The 20,431-nt window shown below is 53.0% G+C and overlaps 7 protein-coding genes across 7 annotated transcripts; 2 read left to right on the top strand and 5 right to left on the bottom strand.

Annotated features, from left to right (window-relative positions):
- Positions 1–105: 105 nt before the first annotated feature.
- On the top strand, positions 106–1,149 carry Z520_12246 (uncharacterized protein; the record flags this gene model as incomplete). The annotated part of the gene is made up of 3 exons (XM_016782733.1): positions 106–290; positions 349–802; positions 853–1,149. 3 exons carry the CDS (start codon positions 106–108, stop codon positions 1,147–1,149), a joined length of 936 nt encoding a protein of 311 aa, XP_016626154.1.
- A 1,396-nt stretch (positions 1,150–2,545) lies between these two features.
- On the bottom strand, positions 2,546–4,288 carry Z520_12245 (uncharacterized protein; the record flags this gene model as incomplete). Its single annotated transcript, XM_016782732.1, has 2 exons — positions 2,546–4,214; positions 4,272–4,288. The coding sequence occupies 2 exons, from the start codon at positions 4,286–4,288 to the stop codon at positions 2,546–2,548; spliced, it is 1,686 nt and encodes a 561-aa protein (XP_016626153.1).
- Positions 4,289–4,767: 479 nt separating this feature from the next.
- Z520_12244 (uncharacterized protein) lies at positions 4,768–12,585 on the top strand (the record flags this gene model as incomplete). The annotated part of the gene is made up of 1 exon (XM_016782731.1): positions 4,768–12,585. The coding sequence occupies one exon, from the start codon at positions 4,768–4,770 to the stop codon at positions 12,583–12,585; it is 7,818 nt and encodes a 2,605-aa protein (XP_016626152.1).
- Positions 12,586–12,928: 343 nt separating this feature from the next.
- Z520_12243 (uncharacterized protein) lies at positions 12,929–13,813 on the bottom strand (the record flags this gene model as incomplete). Its single annotated transcript, XM_016782730.1, has 1 exon — positions 12,929–13,813. One exon carries the CDS (start codon positions 13,811–13,813, stop codon positions 12,929–12,931), a length of 885 nt encoding a protein of 294 aa, XP_016626151.1.
- Positions 13,814–14,672: 859 nt separating this feature from the next.
- On the bottom strand, positions 14,673–15,180 carry Z520_12242 (uncharacterized protein; the record flags this gene model as incomplete). The annotated part of the gene is made up of 2 exons (XM_016782729.1): positions 14,673–15,001; positions 15,108–15,180. 2 exons carry the CDS (start codon positions 15,178–15,180, stop codon positions 14,673–14,675), a joined length of 402 nt encoding a protein of 133 aa, XP_016626150.1.
- Positions 15,181–17,247: 2,067 nt separating this feature from the next.
- Z520_12241 (uncharacterized protein) lies at positions 17,248–17,671 on the bottom strand (the record flags this gene model as incomplete). Its single annotated transcript, XM_016782728.1, has 2 exons — positions 17,248–17,439; positions 17,468–17,671. 2 exons carry the CDS (start codon positions 17,669–17,671, stop codon positions 17,248–17,250), a joined length of 396 nt encoding a protein of 131 aa, XP_016626149.1.
- Positions 17,672–18,503: 832 nt separating this feature from the next.
- On the bottom strand, positions 18,504–20,059 carry Z520_12240 (uncharacterized protein; the record flags this gene model as incomplete). The annotated part of the gene is made up of 5 exons (XM_016782727.1): positions 18,504–18,643; positions 18,701–18,911; positions 18,962–19,254; positions 19,283–19,655; positions 19,715–20,059. 5 exons carry the CDS (start codon positions 20,057–20,059, stop codon positions 18,504–18,506), a joined length of 1,362 nt encoding a protein of 453 aa, XP_016626148.1.
- Positions 20,060–20,431: the final 372 nt, after the last annotated feature.

Raw genomic sequence — 20,431 nt, 5'->3', positions numbered from 1 at the left:
CTCTCAAAGCCTTTACCACTCTACCAGCTCATTTATTCAAGTATCGTGTATCTCACAGTCCGTCCCCAAGTCCTCTTGCGCTACCGGTCAGCTCAGTCCTGAGTCATGGATGGCCGCCTTCCAAACCAACCAAATGATCTAAGCTGGGAGGTGAGGCTCATTCTCCAAGACCTCAACACAAGTCTGGCCAACGGTCCGCCCGACTCCTCCGTCTGGAAGGAGTACCCTTTATCACAGCGTCTCTGGATCATTATCAACGAGCACCTCACTGCCCTGGCCGGACCACTTCAGTATGTTTGAGGTGAAAGCTGGATCTTCAACTCGACTCCTGCTGACACCGAGATCTAGGTATGGCTACTTCTCTCGCACCGAGACATTTGTTCACCAAGTCCCTTCTCCTTCCCACGAGTCGTTGAGTCAATCTTTTGCTCAGCTGGTTACGAGAAAGCTGTACAGGCTGTGCAGAGAGCAGGGAGTCCGAACGTTTGCCGGAAGAGTTGTACATGCTGGTCCACCCGATTCGAAAGCAGGATCCAACTCCTGCCGCGATCTCCATCAACCAGACATCTTCTTCTCCCACGTCGTCCTGCCAAAATATGGCGTCGCTGTTGAGATTACCTACGCGGAGAAGCGGGACAGACTGCAGGAACTTGCTGAGTTCTACATGCTCAAGAGCAACCGGAACACCCGACTGTTCATCAACATCGACTACGACCGCGGTCGCACCTGGAAAGTCACTCTCCGGACTTGGAGACGAGACTACACTGACCCTATCGGCTTACGATTGAGAAGTCGAGTCCAAGTAAGTACATCGTCACCAACTCGTCAACAGCCGCTGACTTTTGCCCCCAGGAGCTCCGAGGTGAAGATGGCACCCTGGTTCCCGGCCCCCCGCTCCGAGTCTGCATGCTTGACTTCGCACGTCAAGAACTCGTTCCACCATTCCTACACGGTCGTGATATTGAACTGTCGGTGGAAGAGCTTGGGTCAGTGATCGAGGAGGCGGACGCATCAGATTCAGAAGAAACAGATTCGGAGCAATCTGACAATGACACCAGTATGTCAGATGATCCAGCTGACACGGGGACGGAGGAAGTGGTCGAGTCAGAATGGCCATTCGAAAGACCAGGACTGCTCCCGTTCCCATAGTTCGGACGAGAAAGGTAAAGGAATGAACTGCAACAAGACCTGGGGACCTGTACAATGAATCACTTCTACAACGACACACATGATAGGCAGCAGCGTTGGTGGGCGAAGCACATGGAGTATCGAGCAACAACAAGGTACCTAGGTAGTCTCCATTCATGTACTCTGATGACACAGAGTCTCATGGTGCTGGAGGTCCATAACTATCCTTTGTATTCTATTATTAGACAACAATTCTTTCGAACAATGTGTCTAATCACTGTGAAGCTCTCTTTCGGAGGGTGCATCCCAGATGTGAGATTATTGTGCACAGTCAGTCAGGCACAGGTGCTGGATCCCTCCACCCGATCAGTGCCAGTGCCCGTAGCAGAGAGCCTTAGCTCTCTGCAGTCATGATATACGGTTACTCATCCCTATGGATCCCTGTGCAGCATTCATTGAACATTGATGGGGTTCGCACCATATGTCAATGGTGGTCATGATGGCATTGACACACGTGACAAGTTTGATGTTGTCATGGAAAAAGTAATGTATTTGTCTGACAGCGAATTTTTGGTGTGTTGACCAATCAGATGCCTGATTTGAGGACCCCGCGACATAGGGTGTTTTTGAATGACAGCCGAATTATTTGTCATCAGCTTGGAGAAAGTGGGGACAAATTTTCCAACACCACAAACAAACATCTCAGGGAAACACAAAGGAATGGGGATGGGGCTGGGCCACACAGGAGGTGCCAGCATTTGTCTGCACTTTGTCTGCACTTTGTCTGCTCGCGCATTGCGCAAGTGCACAGAGTGAGGCACTGTGATTCAGGGACAACATTAGGAATGTGAACGCCATGCGTGCAGCAGAAAGGGAGATGGATTCCCCAATGAAGCATCCTGGTGCAACACCCCGGGCCATGCACTCATTCATTCATTCTCAAGAGCGGCAGTTGACGACTCGACCATCGGTTTTGTGGTGTCTCTGGGTCCTCTCGCCAAGTACCGAGGTACCAGGTACCTACCTAGGTAGGTAGGTAGGTAGTCAGCCCCAATTAGTCACCCTCTGCTCGAGTCAATACCAAGTCAATGGATTTCTAGAAAGACCGCAGGTGCTTCCGCATGAGAGTCACATGCCTTGGCGTACGCAAAGTAGGGGGAAAAGTGGCAGCCATTACGCCAGGTTCTGTTCGTGTCCTTGAGGCCAATTGCCCTCATGCCGGTGTCATGATTGTGCCTCGGCGCTTCCAGAAGAGCTCGCCAAAAAAATACCTACCTACCTTAGGTATCTACCAAACCAGAACCATGGTGGGTATCTCAGAATGCCAGATGTTATTTGCCACATCCTTGGCTCCAACCCCCAGCTCTGATCCCTTTTGCATCGCCCAAACCAAAACCCTCGAGCCTCCGAGGAGACCTCACTTCATCGCAAAATCAAACTCCTCAAAGTCAGCACGAAGACCCGCGGCGTCCTCTTCCTCTGCGGCCTGATCGCTCCCGTCCTTGGACAGGATTGAATCCATCCAATTCACTCGGTATTCCAGTTGCAGCAGACCTGCCATGACTTCTCGCCCAAACCAGATGTTGAACTTTTGATCCACGGGCAGTGGAAAGAACATGGATTTTGCCACGCCCACATCCTCGTCATCGTTCGCATTCCCATTGGCATGGTCGGCCAACTGGACGGCGTCCGCCACCCATGTCCACACACGGAAGTAATCCGATCGTTGTGGAAGCTGGGTGTCGGCAGCACAAGTTTGAAAGTCTGGATACCCGTACTGAGATGCTTTCACCTTGAACGCGGCCTCAACCATCCCCGTCTTGATGCGATCCACCGGACAGGCGACGATCTGCCAGTGGAAGTGCCGGATGCCGGTGCGATTGACTTCCCAGCAGACCGCGCCGAGCTGACCGTGGCTTTTCGCTCCGATCATGGCACTCAAAGCCTTTCGGAACCTATTCATTTCCCTGAACTCGGAAGCAATTTCGTCGGGTGATCGTTTTCCATGGGCCAACTCGTCCGCTGCATGGTAGTATGGGATGATCATGACGTGGCCGGTGAAGGACAGCTGCGGAAATGTCGATGGCAGCGGTAAAGGACCCCTCGTGGTCGTGGCCATACTCTCGTCCCCCAGAGACACGACAAGGTGAGTCTTAGCACCAGGCTTGTTGAGACACATGAAACAGTCATCTGGGTCATAACGTGGACCTCTCCGAGCACGCTTGCGGTTGCGTGCCCCATTGCCTTCATCGGCGTCGCCCCGGTATGGTGCTCTGTCGTCGACCGCTTGTCGCTTCCTTGGCGGTGAAGATCTGATGAACGGAGACTCAAGAGGCGTTTCCACCGTAGCTGGAGGACGGGAGGTGTCTAATGTGAACGCCGACATCCACTCTTTCGTGGACGCGGACACGCTCGGCAGACTTTTAAACCTCGTGACGCTCGGTTGATCGTACGAAGTGTACTCGACGACGTGCTTGAAGGGCTCTCGCTCCCATAAAGCGCTTGGACTGCTGGAGAAATGATACCATGGCTTGAGTGCTTGGCACAGATTGGCGACCGACTGAGAGCCCGCCGTCCCGTCAACACCTTCGGGCAATTCGACCTTGGACCCGTTGGTGATGTTGGCCGGCCACTGATTTGTGACGAGAATGTGTGCGGAATGAGCGCCGTGGAGTCCTCTTGACTCGCTGTCGAGATACAATGGATCATAAGCACTGGGCTTCTGAGTGAGCGACGCTTCGTTTTGCGCCAGTCGACCTCCGAGTGACACGATTCTCACCCCTTCTGTAGTGGTCATGGTCCCCTTGCGACCCAGATAGAAAAGGTTCGAACAAAGATCGCCGTGTTCGAGCTTTGCTTTGACAGTTTCCGGGAAAGACGAGTCGCCGATCATGAAATACGTTGGGAGAGGTATGTCGATCTGGCCATTGAGCAAGGCCTCCAATTCAATTGAAGCACTTTCATCGTCCGGTGAACCTAGAAGATCGCCAACGACAATAGCCATCGTGAAGTTGTGTTTGGTCTGCAGCTTTGATATTTTGTCGAAAGCCTTTTTCAGTTGACCCTGGATGCTACCAACGACAAGACTGTGCGGGTCAGCGACAACATTAATGCAACTCAACTCCTCGTCACCGTCGACTCACATTTTTGAAGTCCCCATGTTGCCTCTGGAGAAGTGTGAGGTGAGAGATTCGAAAGACGTGGGAGAAGGATCTGGTGATGCTCGGTTGTGTATACGTGCTTCGGCACTTGGACGAGGTTGAGCGAGCTACCAGTCACTCATGCTGTCATGAGTGTGTAAGGCAAACAGTAGACGAGTAGCATAATGGGGTTTTGTAGCAAAGTAGAAACCGAAGTGAAGGCGATCGGCGTATGATGCTGCAGTGACAGAAGATCTATACCAAGGACAGAGGCTGAGAGGATTCAAGTTTTATGCGCTTCATGGTCCAAACACTGCTCCGGAGAATACGGTGGTGCATTCCCGCACACACGATGATTGCGGGGAGATTTTTTCGAGTCTCAGCTTTGCACCCAACACCGCAGGCAAAACGTGGTCTCTACAACTACAGCCTGTTGCACGGCCTTTGCTTTGATTCAGCCTTCGGGCATTACCTCTGCGTTGATTTTCATCCTCACACAATGTCTGCAATATCTCCCGGGCTTCGCCTCCGCAATTCGCGCAGAGCAAAGAAACCCACCACATCAAGCAGGAGACACCGCTTCGAACCCTTCTCGAAACGGTTGGCACAAGTGAGGATTGACCCGGTGCATGCCGTAGGAAGAGTCAGGCCTTCGAACAGCGACCCAGATGTCTTGCAAAGCTTTTTCCGCACCGCGTTGGAAGGCTGGGCGGAATTGAACTTGTCGAGCACATTCACCAGCTTCCTCAGCCTTGCGAGTCCACTATGCGAAAATCTCCCGCAGCTCCTTCATCATGCCGACACCGTCTTCGCGATTCTCGTTGAACACATCGAAAAAAGAGACGACCTCGCTCTCGAACCTCTCCTCGGCCTCCTTGCCCAACTTGCCCACGACCTCGATCATGGGTTCGAACCATACTTCCAAAGAACTGTACACCTGGTGGCGCAGATTGCTGCCACCAGTGACAAGACGGAAGTTGTTGAGTGGTGTTTCAACTGCCTCGCGTACATGTTCAAATACCTGTCCAAACTTCTCGTACACGATCTACGGCCCCTACTCGATGTCATGATACCCTACCTATCCTCCAAGAAGGACTACGTGGTTCGATTCAGCGCAGAGTCGCTCACCTTTCTGCTGAAAAAAGCCGCCTCGCAGTTTGCCGCAGACAAGACACCCTTGTGTCTTGCCGTCAATCATCTTTTGAAGGAGTTTCCAGAGCAAGATGGTGTCACAACCCTCAGTCCATATCAGCTCGGCCTCATGAGCCTTTGCGTGGAGGGCGCTCGCGGGGTCGACTTTCAATTGCATTCGTGTGCTGTATCCTTGATACAGTGTCTACTAGACTGCGCTCTCCCCATAAGCCAACAGGCGCACGTTCAGTCAACTGTGGATGGCGTTCTGATCGCCCTCATCCATGAGACAACCACGGACGCCTTTAAGCCGATCCAGGCGATCATCTTGGATTTTGTTCGGGAGTGTGCGGCTTCCGAAGAGGCCAGCCAGTTGTCTTTCGCACTCAGGCTCTTGCTTGTTATCATAGGCACAGGGAAGGGAGAGGCGATCAGTGCATGGACATTCGTCATTGAGGCCTTCCAAGTGGTAGCGGCCATCGCACAGGGGCTTAACGAGGACCGAATACACTTCAACCCGATTCTCGCAATCATCATCGCCACAATCATTCAGTATGCACCCCTAGACCAATTGTTGCAGCAGAAGTCAGCCTTACCCCGGGAGTTGTTGGACTGGGCTGCGGAGCACTTTTCACCACGCGAGTTCTATGCCTTCTCCACAGCTTGCGCAGAGCTTGGGGGGGAGAGGTTCATCGCCCATGTCCTGCCAGGGCTCCAGAAATACATCTCGAACCACTGGTCTGATGATGAGGTGAGTCTTTATTACATGCTGGAGAGATTGCAGCAGAATAAGATCGGTTTTGGTGGGTCTGCAACCGTCAGGTCAATAGATTGTCCTGCGGATTTTGGACAATTCATCCTGAATCAGTTGTCAATGAAGGAACAAGATGGGGATGCTTCAATCATCGAAGAACTTGCTGGACGGCTTCGATTCTCCAGGGCTGCTTGCCTTTTTGGCGACGCCGAAAATACTGCTCGGTCTCTTGACGCATTTCACAGTCTACTCACCCACGTCTTGGAAGATGTCAGGAACGACCTTGACCTGCGTCAACGCACAATTCTGGGCTGGGGTTTTGACACATACGTCGAAATTGCACCCCCTGATGACCAGCGGCTCAAGGACCTTGTTTCTCTTGTTCCGAAGATGCCCTCGGTAGTCTTTCACCTGCCAGCTTTCGTACACGCAGTCAGCCGTCTTTTTGAGAAAGTCCCTGCAGTCGAGGGTGTGGAGTCTCGACTCTTCGACAGTGTCCGCAACACTCTTATCCGAAATCTATTATCGACATCATTCAACTTGAAGAAAGGATCTGCACAGCTGCTTCTTGCGCTTGGCGGTTTGGAAATCCGGAGCTGGCTTAGAGAAACTATTAGACTGATGCTCGAGATTCTTAACACTCCATACAGTCCTGCCGAAGCCCGAAAAATTTCGCTGCTACTCAGGCGGATTCTCCAACAACAAAAATATATACCAGAGAACTCGTCGTTTCTGGATCTTATCCCTTGCTTCTGCTTCGGCTTGATGCCACATTACCATGACATGACAAGAGCAGAAGTTTGCAATTTTCTCTCTCAAATGATACAGACGACACCGTCGGAAGAAACCGTGGTCAACATCGCCATGGAGTGGCTTCAGTCACCGGCCGATCTGATTCAGTCGCCTCAAAAAGATCCCCTTGGTGCATGGTCGACACTTTCTTCTTTTGAATGCTCAAACCTTGCGCACCTCGATTCTTTGTGCAAATCAGTCTCAGATGACTTCCAATGTTCCGGTGAGAGATTCCGCAGCATAATTGAGGACGAACATCGACTAGAAAACCCTGGAAGACCACCTCCGGATAGTCGATCGCTAGCTCTAATGGTACTATCCTGGATGCCCGCTGCAACTGAAAATCGGTCTCGTTCATTGGTTCCTATCTTCCTCGCTGCACCCTTCAGCCGTGCTCAACTACAACCCAAAGCCAGCTCGGATGCTTCTGCATCGTCGCACACATTGAGCCCCGACCTTGATGACCACGAATGGTCTCTAACAGACAGGAAGGCGATCTTGGCCCTGTTCGGCCGGTTCATCAACCCTACTATGCTCTTCAGATCATCCGAAGTACATGCAAAACTTATCGATCTTTTGAGCAACGGCAACGATGATATTCGAAAGCTGGCACTCCAAGCCATCCTGACCTGGAAAGACCCTGTACTTTCCCGTTACGAGGCCATGCTGCTCCCATTAGCCGAAGGAAAGTCTGAGACATCTGTCATAGGCAGATGTCTGGCTGCTGATGAGGAGAGTTCTGTTAGACCAGAAGATCGAAGCACCGTCCTTCCTGTTGTCCTCCGGCTTGTCTTTGGTATCATCGTGGGCCGAGCAGGAACGTTCGGATCTCAAGACACAAGAAGGAAATCATTGTTGCGTGTCATGCTCCGACTACCCGAGAACGAAGTCTCATTGTTCCTTGACATTGCTCTGGGCAAATTGAGAGATGTCAGGGTCCAAGAAGCCGCTCTAAACCTCGCAAACCTCGACCAATCATACATCCCGGAAGACCAGCAATATGGGTTTCTTCGATTGTTGTTGTCAATGCTGGAGACATTCCAAAGCAAGTTCGCTCCGTTTGGCCGACAGGTTGTCGACGCAGTCGTGTTTTGCGTCGTCAAAGCTTCTCATCAAGGTCACACAACGGTCAACCAGACCAGTACGGGAGCATTGTCACGCAGTATCCGACGGACAGGCTTCCAATGTCTCGTCCTTCTCTTCGATCACTGTCATGACGTCGACTGGCCTGTTCATCTTCGCAGTCTCTTTACTGATGCAATAAGTCCACGTCTCGACATATTCGACTCCGAGACGGGCCAAGGTATTTCTGGTCTGCTACGCCTATTTGCGTCTTGGGCTCATTCTCCTGATTACATTGGCTACCTTGGAGATTATGATCGCCGAGTTCCAGAAGTCATGTGGCAGGCCCTGGCTACAGATTCAACGCCGGACCCAGTAAAGCTGTTCATACTCGAAGAAATTGTGCTTCCGTGGGCTAGCATAGCTGAAGCTGAACGGCCTGTGCCCCATTGCGCACGTGACCTCCTCAAAACTGAGTCAGAGGCTCTATTGGCGTCTCTGACGGGTCTACTCGAGCGGACACCCCCAAGGCCCATCCTTGCTGCAGTAACGGTCGTCCTGCCCAGGGTTGCCTCATTGGCGGAATCCCCCGGATCTCGACAGTCCATTATCAAGTTATTGACAACCCTGCTCTGTGATGAGGGGCTTAAGATACCCCCAGTTGTCAAAGGTCAACTCCTCCTCTCTGTCCACAGCTTTCTGGCCGTCGATGCCACTTTGGAACAAAGTGCACACCTACAACTTCTGTCACTGGTTGCGTCCTTGTTCAACTTCTTCCGAGACCAGACGAATCGTCAGCTACTATGCGAGGTCTTGGAAAGGTTGTCTACATCGGACGAAGGTCTAGCTCAATGCGCTCGACTATGCAAAGATTTGAATGCCATGTCCTCGCAACGACTCGACGAGATTGATTACGACAGGCGACTGCAGGCTTTTCAGTCAATCCAGGCCCTGGATTTCCGCAACATCAGCTCAGCGTACGAACCCATCATATACAACTTGCTGTACTTTTTGAGAGCCAGTGATGATTTCACGATCCGATCAAATGCCTTGGCATGCCTGAAACAGATGATCAACAAGTCCCATGAAAGCGAGAGCTCCGACCTCAACGACTTGATCGTCAATTCTGCTTTCCCTGTGACGAAGAAGTGCATAAGACTTGAGTCGGAAGTTGTGAGGGCGGACTTCGTCACTCTCCTGGGACTTCTGGTGCAACATGCTCGCAATAACGGAGATCTGACGAACATGACGCCTCTGTTGGTTGGGAATGATGAGGAAGCGTCGTTCTTCTCGAACATCTTGCATATCCAACAACACCGTCGCCTGCGAGCCATTCGACGGCTTGTCTCCGAGGTCGAGAAAGGGCTGATCAGCGCAGCCAACATCCTGGAGATTTTCATCCCTCTGCTAAGAATGTTTGCCCTTGACTCAAGCACGGACGAGTCGGCGCAGAGCACTAAGGGTCAAAGCATCACTGCGATAGGCAGTCTCCTCCAATGGATTGACTGGAAAAACTTCAGGATACTGTTCCGCCGGTATATGTATGACCTCAACGTCACTGGGGTCGAGCACAAGGCTAACAACCGGCTTCTTGGATACGCTGCTGATGCATTGTTGGCAGCGAACAGCCACCGACCTGAAAGCTCTCAAGCAGAACAAGGTCGATCGATACCTCAGCTCGCAGTGTCGCTTCCAGACAAGACGATTGTGGAGCAGGAACTGAAGGGTCAATTCCTACCGAAACTCGCAGAGCTTGTCCACTACAAAGATGAGACAGAGATCAGTCTGCGTCTACCCATCGTGGTCGTCGCGATCAAGCTCATCACTCTTCTGCCACTGCACGAGATCCCACTTTTTGCTGCCCCATTAACTCTTGATATCGCGCACATCCTCAGGAGCAGAGCTCAAGAATCCCGCGATGCCGCGCGCAAAGCCCTGTGCGAACTCGTTCTTCTGCTTGGTCCCGGCAGTCTGCAGTTCGTGCTCCGAGAAATGCGCACAGCTCTCACCAGAGGATATCAACTGCATGTCGTGTCCTTCACCCTCCATGCAATTCTGGTGGCGCTGGCTCCTCAAATCGAGCATGGTGATCTTGATTATTGCTGCGAAGAACTTGTCGCTGTTGTAATGGATGACATTTTCGGCGCCGTGGGCCAAGAAAAGGACAACCAAGACTACATCAGCAGTATGAGGGAGGTCAAAAGTAGTAAGAGTTTTGACTCAATGGAGCTCCTAGCACGGTCAATCAGCGTAGCAGCTGCATCAAAGCTTGTGGCGCCCCTTCAGACCATTCTGTCTGGCAACCTGGCGGCAAAGCAAGTCCAGCAAGTTGACGAGCTTCTCCGGAGGATTGGCAGCGGCTTGTCCCAGAACTCATCGGTCGGCCAGCGAGACGTCTTGACATTCGCATACCAATTGATCCAGTCGCTCTATCAGCAGCAAGAGACCGGACCAAGCCAAATGCTTACCAACGACGAAAAGAATCGGCAGAGATATCTTATCCGCTTGTCATCGGCGAGTAAAGAGATTCAGAGTCAAAACTCGGCCTTGTTATATAAATTAGTCAAGTTCGCTTTGGATTTGGTGAGGTCTACTTTCCAGAGACACGCGGAAATTCTGACGGCCGAGAACGTGCATGGCTTCCTTCCCGTCATTGGCGACGCCTTGATTGAAGGTCAAGAGGATGTCAAGATTGCCGCTTTACGCTTGCTGTCCGCCATTGTCAAACTGCCGATGCCTGAACTTGAGCAAAACTCAGCCTTGTACGCTAGCGAAGCAGTCAAGGTCGTGAGAAACTCGACAAGCACCAACGAGGAGGGGGCGCAGGCTGCGTTGAAGCTCATAGCTGCGATACTTCGTGAATGCAAGAGTGTCGAGGTGAAAGAATCCGACATTGCTGAACTTCTTCACCGTGTTGGTCCAGACATCGAAGAACCAGACAGGCAAGGGGTGACGTTCAACTTCATCCGGGCAGTTATGGGGAGGAAAATCCAGTTGCCGGAGCTTTACGATCTCGCAGACAAGATCGGAGTCATGATGGTAACGAATCAAACAAAAGGGGCACGAGATGTTGCAAGAAGTCTGTTCGTCCATTTCCTACTTGACTATCCTCAAAGCTCTTCAAGATGGTCGAAACAACAGCAATTCCTGATGACAAATCTCGAATACAAGCATCCCGAGGGAAGGCAATCTGTCATGGAAGCCATCAATACCTTGATTGAGAAGATGCAAGGAGAAGCAGCACAGGAACTTATCTACGAGTTCTTCATTCCCATACTACTTCAGATGGCCAATGATGATAATGAAGGTTGTCGACAGCTTGCTGGAGTCCTCCTGAGCCGGCTGTTTACCCTGGCAGAACGGGGCCGCCTGAACGACATATTCGAACTTCTGAACAGTTGGATCCATCAAGGGGGAAACAGCAAGGTGAAGAAACTCGGTATCCAGGCATACAGCGTCCTTCTAGATGCGGACGTCTCTTTGACTCAAGCCGAGGTCGGCAAGATTCGGAGCATTGCTGCCAAATCTCTTGAGACGACAAGCGTGAACGACGAGGACGAATGGGAAGTTCGGTTCCAGGCATTACTGCTATTGCAGAAGCTGGTGGGTTCGCAGGCAGCCGCAGTATTGAACGAGGAGCAGCGTGGTCTGTGGTCGCACGTGTGGCCATCGCTAGACCATCCCAATCCATGGATCCAAAGCACATCGGCAAGCTTGATCATCCAATTCTTCAGTCACTGTGGCTCGATGGACCGTGGAAAGCTTCCGCTGGCATGTGGTCATGGTCTTTTCTTGGATGCAGAGGAGATGCTTGACGTTTTGAAAACCTCCTCTCGCATCTTGCGGCGTACGACGGGGAATGAGGACCTCAGCACACAAATGGTGCAGGTCCTTCTGTTTCTGGGTCAATGCTTGAACGAAAACCAGCTCTCAGTTGAAGTCAAGCAGCAGTCCAGCGCCGCCGTTACCAAACACGCCGCATCCGAAGCGTCCAGTTCTGAAGAGACTGATTCTGAGGAGACGGATTCTGAAGACGATGTCAGTGCCGAAGAGAGCAGCACAAGCATTCCAGCCACCCAATACCTCCTCGACCAACTCGCGCGCAACCTCCGACTCGAACCGACAACACAGACATCTGCGGCATTACTCCCAAAGAAGTCATCGTTGCAACTCCTCTCGAATCTCATCCCCGGTCTTTCAGAGGCGCACCTACCCAGCGCGCAAGTCAATGCCATCCTACTGCCACTCCAGCATATGACTGACACCAACACGATCCCCCCTCGGTCGGCGGACCCGACCTTTGGTGCCACGTACCAGACTCTCATCGAGCTCGCTCATGAAGTCATGGAGAAGCTGCAGAAGAAGCTCGGAGACACAATGTACGTCCAGGCGGTCACCGAAGTCAGCAAAATGATGCGCGAAAGAAGGGAAGAGCGTAGAACGAAACGGCGCATTGAGCAGGTTGCCGACCCGGAAAAGGCAGCGCGAGATAAGAAGAGGAAGAGCGACAGGAAGAGGGACAGGACGAAGGAGCTGGCAAGAGCACACCAGAAGAGGAAGAGGGAAGAAGGAATGTAACGAGACCAAATTGCCACAGGTCGACTGTTTTGCTATGATGATTGTGCTATGGTTGTTTTTTTTTAATTTTCCGGCGTTTGGACTGTCTCAGAGTTGAAATGGAATGGTAATGGAAAATAACGAGCTATGAGCAAAGATCGGGTTGTCTGTCGTCCGTCGGCTGTCGTCTGGCGACAGCTTGATAGCGTCGGGATCCCCAGGGAAAAGGGCACAGGTATTTCGGGTTTGAGAAGAGGAACAGATAATTTTCGGGCTTTATGACCACCTTATGACCACATTTTTTCCACACCTGGCCCTTTTCACTTTTCCAATATTAATACCTTCCCCCCTCCCTCTTCTTTTTTCAAGGGTTCACACTCGCCGAGCGGGGTATATCCGTGCCCACGGCGGCGGTGACGCCGGCGTCGATGGGCAATATCAAGCCCGTGACCCATCTCGCCTGGGGACTGGCGAGGAAGCGGACGGCACAGCCGACGTCCCAGCCATTGCCCTCGGTCTTGAGCAGGGAGCGGTTCTTGCGGGCGTCGCGGGCCTCGGGGCTCATGCCGCCCGCGTACATCATGGGCGTGTAGACCATGCCGGGGCAGACGCAGTTGACGCGGATGCCCTGCGGGGCGTGGTGGGCGGCCATGGCGCGGGTCATGTTGACGACGGCGCCCTTGGAGGTCGGGTAGAGGAGGTGCGGGGTGCCGCCGCGCAGGCCGGCCACGCTGCCCATGTTGACGATGCTGCCGCGGTAGCCCCAGGGCCGGTCGTCGTTGGCCAGCATGGCCGGGATGGCGTACTTGGCCATCATGACCATGCTGGCCACGTTGACCGTCATCGACGCCGCCCACGCCGCCATGTCCACCTCCACCGCCGTGCCGGGCGCCCCGCCCACGCCCACGCAGTTGAACAGGATGTCCAGCCGCCCGTACGCGTCGAGCGTCCGCTGCACCACGGCCTTGCACGCCGCCTCGTCCGTCACGTCCGCCTGCACCGCCATCGCCGCGCCGCCGTCCTCCTCCTCCTTGTGGCCCGAGGCCTCGGCCTCGGCCTCGATCATCTCCACCGTCCGCTGCGCCAGCGCCACCTCGCGGTCCACGCACACCACCTTGCACCCGTCCTCGGCCAGTAGGATCGCCGCCGCCCGTCCGTTGCCGATCCCGTCGCCGTGCGCCCCCGCGCCCGTCACGATCGCCACTTTGCCCGCCAGCGACCGTGCTGGCTTGGGGAACGTGTAGTCCATTGTCCTTCCCCTGCGACGAGGTCTTTATTTGTTTCGTTTCGTGTTCGCAAATCTGGTCAAAAAAAAAACCTACCCGAGCCGTGAATGTAAGTGGGGGGATTCCTTTCAAGAAATCAGAGTCAGAATCAGGATTGCTGCAGAGAGGAAAGGGACTTACTTTCTCTTGCTCTCCTCTGTCACGCAAGCTATATCCAAACACACACTCAAGCAGCTCGGACACACACACACACACACTTATATATGTATGTATTGAATGTAACAGGGCGGCGACGGCCCGAACATTGGGTGGGTATATATATAGTACGTGTTACTTCTGTGCGCTATCGGATGTGTTCCCATTGTTGCGAGCCTGTTTCTCCAACAGAGGCACCCCAGGGCCTCGGCTCGGATACCTGCGCTTGCTCGCTCATGATCTTGTAACGCAACACAAAATTCCAAAAAGCGAATGATATATATAATTTCACGTGTCTCCCCTACGGTCAAGTCACTTAGGTACATACATAAAATATCTCGAGTTCCTGTATCACAAAAAATTGGTTCGTTTCCACATGTTTATCCTAACATTTCAGCCATTACAGGAAGAATGAGCGACACCACACAACACACAACCAAACCCCCCCTGGCACGGATGGTAGTTCCTCCTCTTTCACTTATCGATCGATGATGACGACCATGAGGTCCTGACGTACATATATATTGTGTGCGGATCCGATAAGACACCAGGTCCCTGATTGTGCCCCATTTGGTTTTGTTGCTTGACGGCCATCTCCCCCCCGACAGATACGCCAGACCTACATATTCTCCTCGTGTTCGGGTGTGTCAAAGGTGGGTATGGATAATTGGTATGGAAGTGAGGAGGTCACAGGCCCAAGGGGTTATCTGCATTCTGCTCCTTGCCTCCAAACGGCTCCTTCATTCTCTGTCCCTCGGCCTCCTCTTGTTTGGCCGGGCCACCTTCGTGGTTCCCGTAGCCCACGCCGAGCTGATCTCCCCAGCCCTTGCCTGCTCTCATGAGGCCACCGACAGTGGGATCGACGATGCCCTTGACCGGGCCGCCGATGGTCTCGAATCCTTTGCCCATGACGTTGCCGACGGGGGACAGGGTGTTTTCGATCTTTTCGCCCGCCTTGTTACCCAAGTTTTCGGGCTTGGATGCCCATGAGCCGCCGCCGCTGCCGCCGCCTGCTGCTGGATTCGGTTGGTCAGCGTCGCGTCACGTCTTGTCTCGAAAGGAGGAGAAGGCCCCGATTGAACCAAGAGAGCCAGATTGCGAAAACTTGGGGGAATTTCTTACCAGACTGGGTTTCTTCGGCTCCTTGGCCTTGTTCTGTGCCCTCGGGAGGATTGTTTTCAGAGTTGTCGTTCATGGTGATCCTGCTTTCGTTGTTGTCGTCCGTCATTTATCGCCGGTTTTTGCAAGCTGGAGATTTGTAGAGCAATAGAGAAAGTAGGCGTGGTGGAGGAGATGTGAAGGAGGGACAGCAGCCAGGCGACTGAGTAACCGTCGACATCATAGTCTGTGGCACGAGGCAGGGATCTGCAAGTGGTTTGCCCCAGGTGGTGACGATGGGTGGATGAAGCCACGGGGGGACAATGCAACCAAACCTTGGATTTGCTGGCTGTGGCGCAGAGCGGCATGTGGATGACGTCGCGGCGAGGCATTGGGCATTGCTACCTACCTAGGTACCTAGGTAAGTAGGTACCGTCCATGCCGAGGATGCCAAGCTATTCCACCTCAAATCGACTCCCTGCCCTGGCGCAAGGACCAAAAAGCCCCAGTTTTCGGAAATAATAATTAATGGCCTCGATCCGCCATGAGTTTTGTTTGGCACACCTACGGGGCTGCTTTGCGGGAGAGGTTTTTGACCAGGTTTCAATGCAGCATGTTCACATACTATGTATGTATGTATGTATACCGCTACAACTTCAAACAAGTCACATGTTGGTGAGGCCGGGGGTGAGGGCCGTCTCAGATGACGAAGCTTCGCCAGCCAAAATGCCATGACTAGCAAATCTCAAGGTCCTCCTCGTTCCAGAAACCCCTCTTCAAGGCCTCTCCGTCCATGAAACCCATGCGCATAGCAGCACCCGACAATGCGATAGTGACTTTCGTTCTCGCCCGAGCACAAACGGCGTGGGACATCCAAGGATGATGATACAAACCAAGTCGGCGTCTTCCGTCTCCCGCGGCCACGCAACAGGTATAGAGCACATCTTCTTGGTCAGGGCCAGTCTCCGGCCAAAAAGCTGAAGCGAAAACTTTCCGAGACTTGGTAAGGCGTATGTCTGGAGGGCTGTGCATCTACGGGCATGGTGGGTTGGAAGTCTTGCTCCAAGCCCCTATGGTCGAACAGATGCGTGCCTCGCAGCGTTGTCGACGGCTTCCAGGTAGAGAGACGTCACCTTCAGATGCTATGATCAGGTCGGCAATGGCTGTTTGCCAGCACTGCAAACTGAACTCGTCATGAGGCAGAGTCTGGAGATGCTGCACGGACTGTATCCACTCCCAGCCGTCAGGGAGCCAATGTGACTGGGCAGTCACCTCCGCATGGCTTATCGAGCTCTGATATGCCAAGGCAGGGCCAGGGCCTCGTGAGACGATTTCGTCGACAATACGGCCTCGCACCAAGATTGAACTAACATGGTCTGGATCTTGCTCTGTCACGGTGGAGAGCCTGTCTCCATGAGGCAGCTTCCATGCCCACGTGAACTGGGTGTGTTCGCTTGCGTGATAAAGCGATCTGGTTGTTTGATCGGAAGGGTCGTATAGATCTGAAAACGCACTCGAGATTTGACCGGTCTAGGAGTACCTCCCAAGGACTCGGCCTTGCTCTGGACACCCAGGCAGTTGTACAAGACGTAACGGTCCGTGACCAGCCTCCATTAGATATCTCGCAACCTGCACGCCGACAGGATGTTTGTCCTCGCTCTGGGTAATCAATGGGTATTTGATCTCTGGCACGAGCGTCGTCCACCAAGCGCAAGGATCGCATAGACCTTGTCCCTGGCTTTCGTTGCGTGAAGTTGGCCTCGTCCGCCAACGGAGCGTGGAGAGGGGCAGCCCCGGTTGCCCGATTGTTATGTCTCGCCTCCGACATGAGCCACACAGCCGCATGTGGAAGGGTCATCTTCCACAAGGCCCCTGGCGAGTTCCTGGCTTGGGCAGATGGATCTGCTTTGCGGGATCGCGGCAGTCGAAATGGTACAGCCACATCATGTAACCCAGCGCTCGCATTGTTCTTCGCGACAAGTACGAGCTTGGACGCATCTTCTTTCCAATAAGGAAGGTTGAATTATGGCACGCGAATGTGTACTCTGGGATGATCCAGACCCTGCTGAACCACGGCCGCTGCATGAATCTGGAGAATTCAGGCCAGAAAAGGATGCCGGACATCAGGAAGATCAAAAGCGGCCCAGGGCTTGGAAACCGGACTTCAGATTGTCGCAGTGATGCCCGCGATGCCCGCTGCTTCCCACACTTCTTCAGGGACATTGTGAATGCGATCCAGAGTAGAGAGCACTTCTGGAGCTGAGCCTGCGCCGACTGGTTCTGCCATCGAAAACGTTCGGTCCATCATCCGGACTTGTTGTTGTTCCTTCTCAGCCAAGTCCTTCGCCGTCGGAGCCTAATGAATGCAAAGAGCATCAGCCCACAGAATTCTGCTGGTGCTTGAACTGCGCAGCCGGAAGAGCGCCGAGTGGAGGGAGGTTTGGAGTTATCCTGGCTTGTCGTCCATTGCAGGAGATGTTGACCTTTCCTTCCTGACTGCCGTCGCCCCAGACATACGAAAGGGCGGTATAGGAGAAGGAAGGCTGGATGACGATGCATATGATGGAGACGACAGCAGATCTCGTCATCTTCTGAGTCTGCCGGTAGTAACTCAGTGACGCGGATGTGGTCCGCCGTTTCTAGAGGAGTGTAAACATAGTTCTGCGGATTCAATTGCAGCTTGAAGCCTTGCTCAAGCAATTGCCTCTTGATGACTTGAAGAAGGGAGAACGACAAATGCAAAAGTGGAAAGCAAAACGACCAAACAGCAACACCTAAACCACGTCGCAGACAGCCCAGAAAGGAAGTCCACATTGGCAAAGAATGAGCTTGAAGTTGGAGAGATGGAATATACATCATCTGCTCGAATTGCTCGACATCTTGACCATCAGGACCTTTGGAAGATAGGCGCCTGCACCGCCTCAGCCGCAGAGACCTGTTTCAAAGATCCCTGCAGGCAACCAGGAAGCATGGAGGCATCTTAAAGAGGGTGGTTTCAGCGGACGAAGCCGCCGCAACCCCTCTACCCATGTCGCCGACGGGCATCACCTTGAAAATTACCTTCAACAGGAGGTGCAGCCGCCGAAGGTACCTCGTCCTCAGCCGCATTGCGCAAAGAGCGACTTGCCTTTGAAGGAATCCTCTGGCAATGGCAGAGTTGAGATTGCAGAGTGCCTAGGAGTATGGCGTTGGCGCTTGGGGGCCGTTTCGGGCGGAGATGTGCCGAAAGAAGGAAACAGACAAACATGCCTAGAGAATTCATGTCATTGGAAACATACTATGGGCCTTGCCTCGTGATGATACACTGGTATGGAAGTATCTGTGTACGTCGTTCTCTAATCCTTCAGGCTCCAGTTTAGGGCATACCATGAGATACCCAATAAAGCACTCGTTTCCGCGTTGGAGGGACGCCTCTCTCACTCAGGGCCCGAGCGACATGACGAAGCGTTGGTGGAAGTCTGACTCATCGTGAGGCCCCAGCGCATTAGCAAACCAGTCCTTCATCTCATCAGTGAAAAGAACCATGTAGTTTTGATCGCTGTCGGGAGTTCCCCCAGCCACTGTGCGGAGTTAAGTCAGATTGCTGCACAACAAGTGTGAAAGGGAGCAATATTTACCAAGACCGCAGATGCGAACAGACTTCTCCCCAGTAGGACAGTAACAGACCATGGAGCCTGAGCGTCCGTACCAAGCGCTGAGATTGATATCCACCCGGTAGTCTGCTCTGTTGATGCGGCGTAGTGATGCTTCATCGAGTGTCCCAAAGCACACGGTTCGCTGGTTTGGCTTCAAGAAGTCCGTGGATGGCTTGGTTATGGCATTCAAGCCCTTCATAGAATAGTTAGCTTTGGAGTCTTTCGTGGGGAAGATTCACATACGTATTCCCTATGGATCTTGGCTTGCACCTCGAGCGACTGTCGTGACCAGTACATTTTCCAATTACTCTGCAACCCTTCCTCGGAGCAGTTCAGGTTGTACCCAACAGACCACAATAGATCAGGTCGACCAAGTGCACCAAGATCTTGGTCACGAAAAAAGGCTAGCTGTGGGGGTTTGATGGCGTGCTCTGGGTCGTCATCCTCAGGCTTCTCGACAATGCGAAAGACCGCAAGATCCCATGGACGATGGACGGCAATGAGCTGCAGCGCGAATTGGGAATGCATCGGGACACCTATTCCTGGTTAGTGGTAGACACACACTCATCTGTATAATATACGTGCCTGGCTCAACGCCCAAAGCATCAGTAAGCGCAGCTTGGGTGGCCACGCCCCCTTGACTACCCAAAGTGACGTTGTAATGTCGAGCAACGTCGTCGAAATCCTCTTGCTTCTTGGGCCAATCTATGAAGTGCGCGCATGTAATGACGGCGTCGACATTGTTGTAGGCAATGCGAAAGCCGGACAAGGTTGCGGTGGGAGGACTGACACCCGCCCTTGGAACTGTCACCTGCGCTGCTGCCAGACCGGGCATCATCAATTTGCGCAAAGCCTGCTCCGGTGTCAGCCTGACTCTTTCATCTTCGGGAAGAGTGTTGTTGAACTTGCCCTGCGGCCTCCCTGCTTTTTGGCGATGCTGTCGATTTGGTCAGGAATCCACACAAATTTCCCATTATCAGCTAGAGGGTGAAAGACAGACAGCTCTGCAGAGCCACTCTTCGTTGCAGTCACTCCGCGGAATTTCTCGAGAGGTGGGGGTGTTTTTCCTGGTCCAGATGTCGAATCGGGAGAGACTGGTATTCGATCTGGTGTGACTGCTTTAGCCTTTTCCATGGCAGTGTCGTGGTACCAAGCCTTCTTCAGAGGTGGCCAGACGTAGAAGTACGGCAGTAAATCGTCTCTGGTTTTGATGGCGGCTGGTTTTTCATCAGACTCAAGGAGACGGATCAAAGGAGAAGAGAAAGAGCTTTTTGTGGGGAGTTGCGAAGAGGAAGAATCTTGTTGATGGGAAGAATCCTTTTGAAGAGTTGGCAGGGACATGTTGGACTCCCTGGCAGTCATATGCGTATGAAGACAAGGCGGTAGGCGCGATCTGCGTCCTGATGTTTGCTTCTCTGCTGCGACCCGCTCAGGCGAGGCAGTGGACAAGGAAATGACGAAGTGGGAGAGTACCTAGGTAGAGAGTAGAAGTCACCAGAGCGGTTTCCCGACAGAAATAAATAAGAGTCGGTGGCTTGGAACCTTCAAGTTGTGCCCGCTGTGAGGACCTGGAATTCTGTTTCGATCACCCAGTCATGATTGGCTCGGGGGGCAACGCGGGTAGTTCCGTGATGCGTCACGACCGCGCATTAGCCGAAGCAAGCCGAAGCAAGCAGGAGCAAGCAGGAGCAAGCAGGAGCAAGCAGGAGCAAG

Source organism: Fonsecaea multimorphosa, assembly GCF_000836435.1.
Source record: "Fonsecaea multimorphosa CBS 102226 unplaced genomic scaffold supercont1.51, whole genome shotgun sequence".
In the NCBI taxonomy this organism is placed as follows: Eukaryota; Fungi; Ascomycota; class Eurotiomycetes; order Chaetothyriales; family Herpotrichiellaceae; genus Fonsecaea; species Fonsecaea multimorphosa.
Note: the sequence above shows the minus strand (reverse complement) of the source record. Positions and strands in the feature narration are given on the sequence as shown.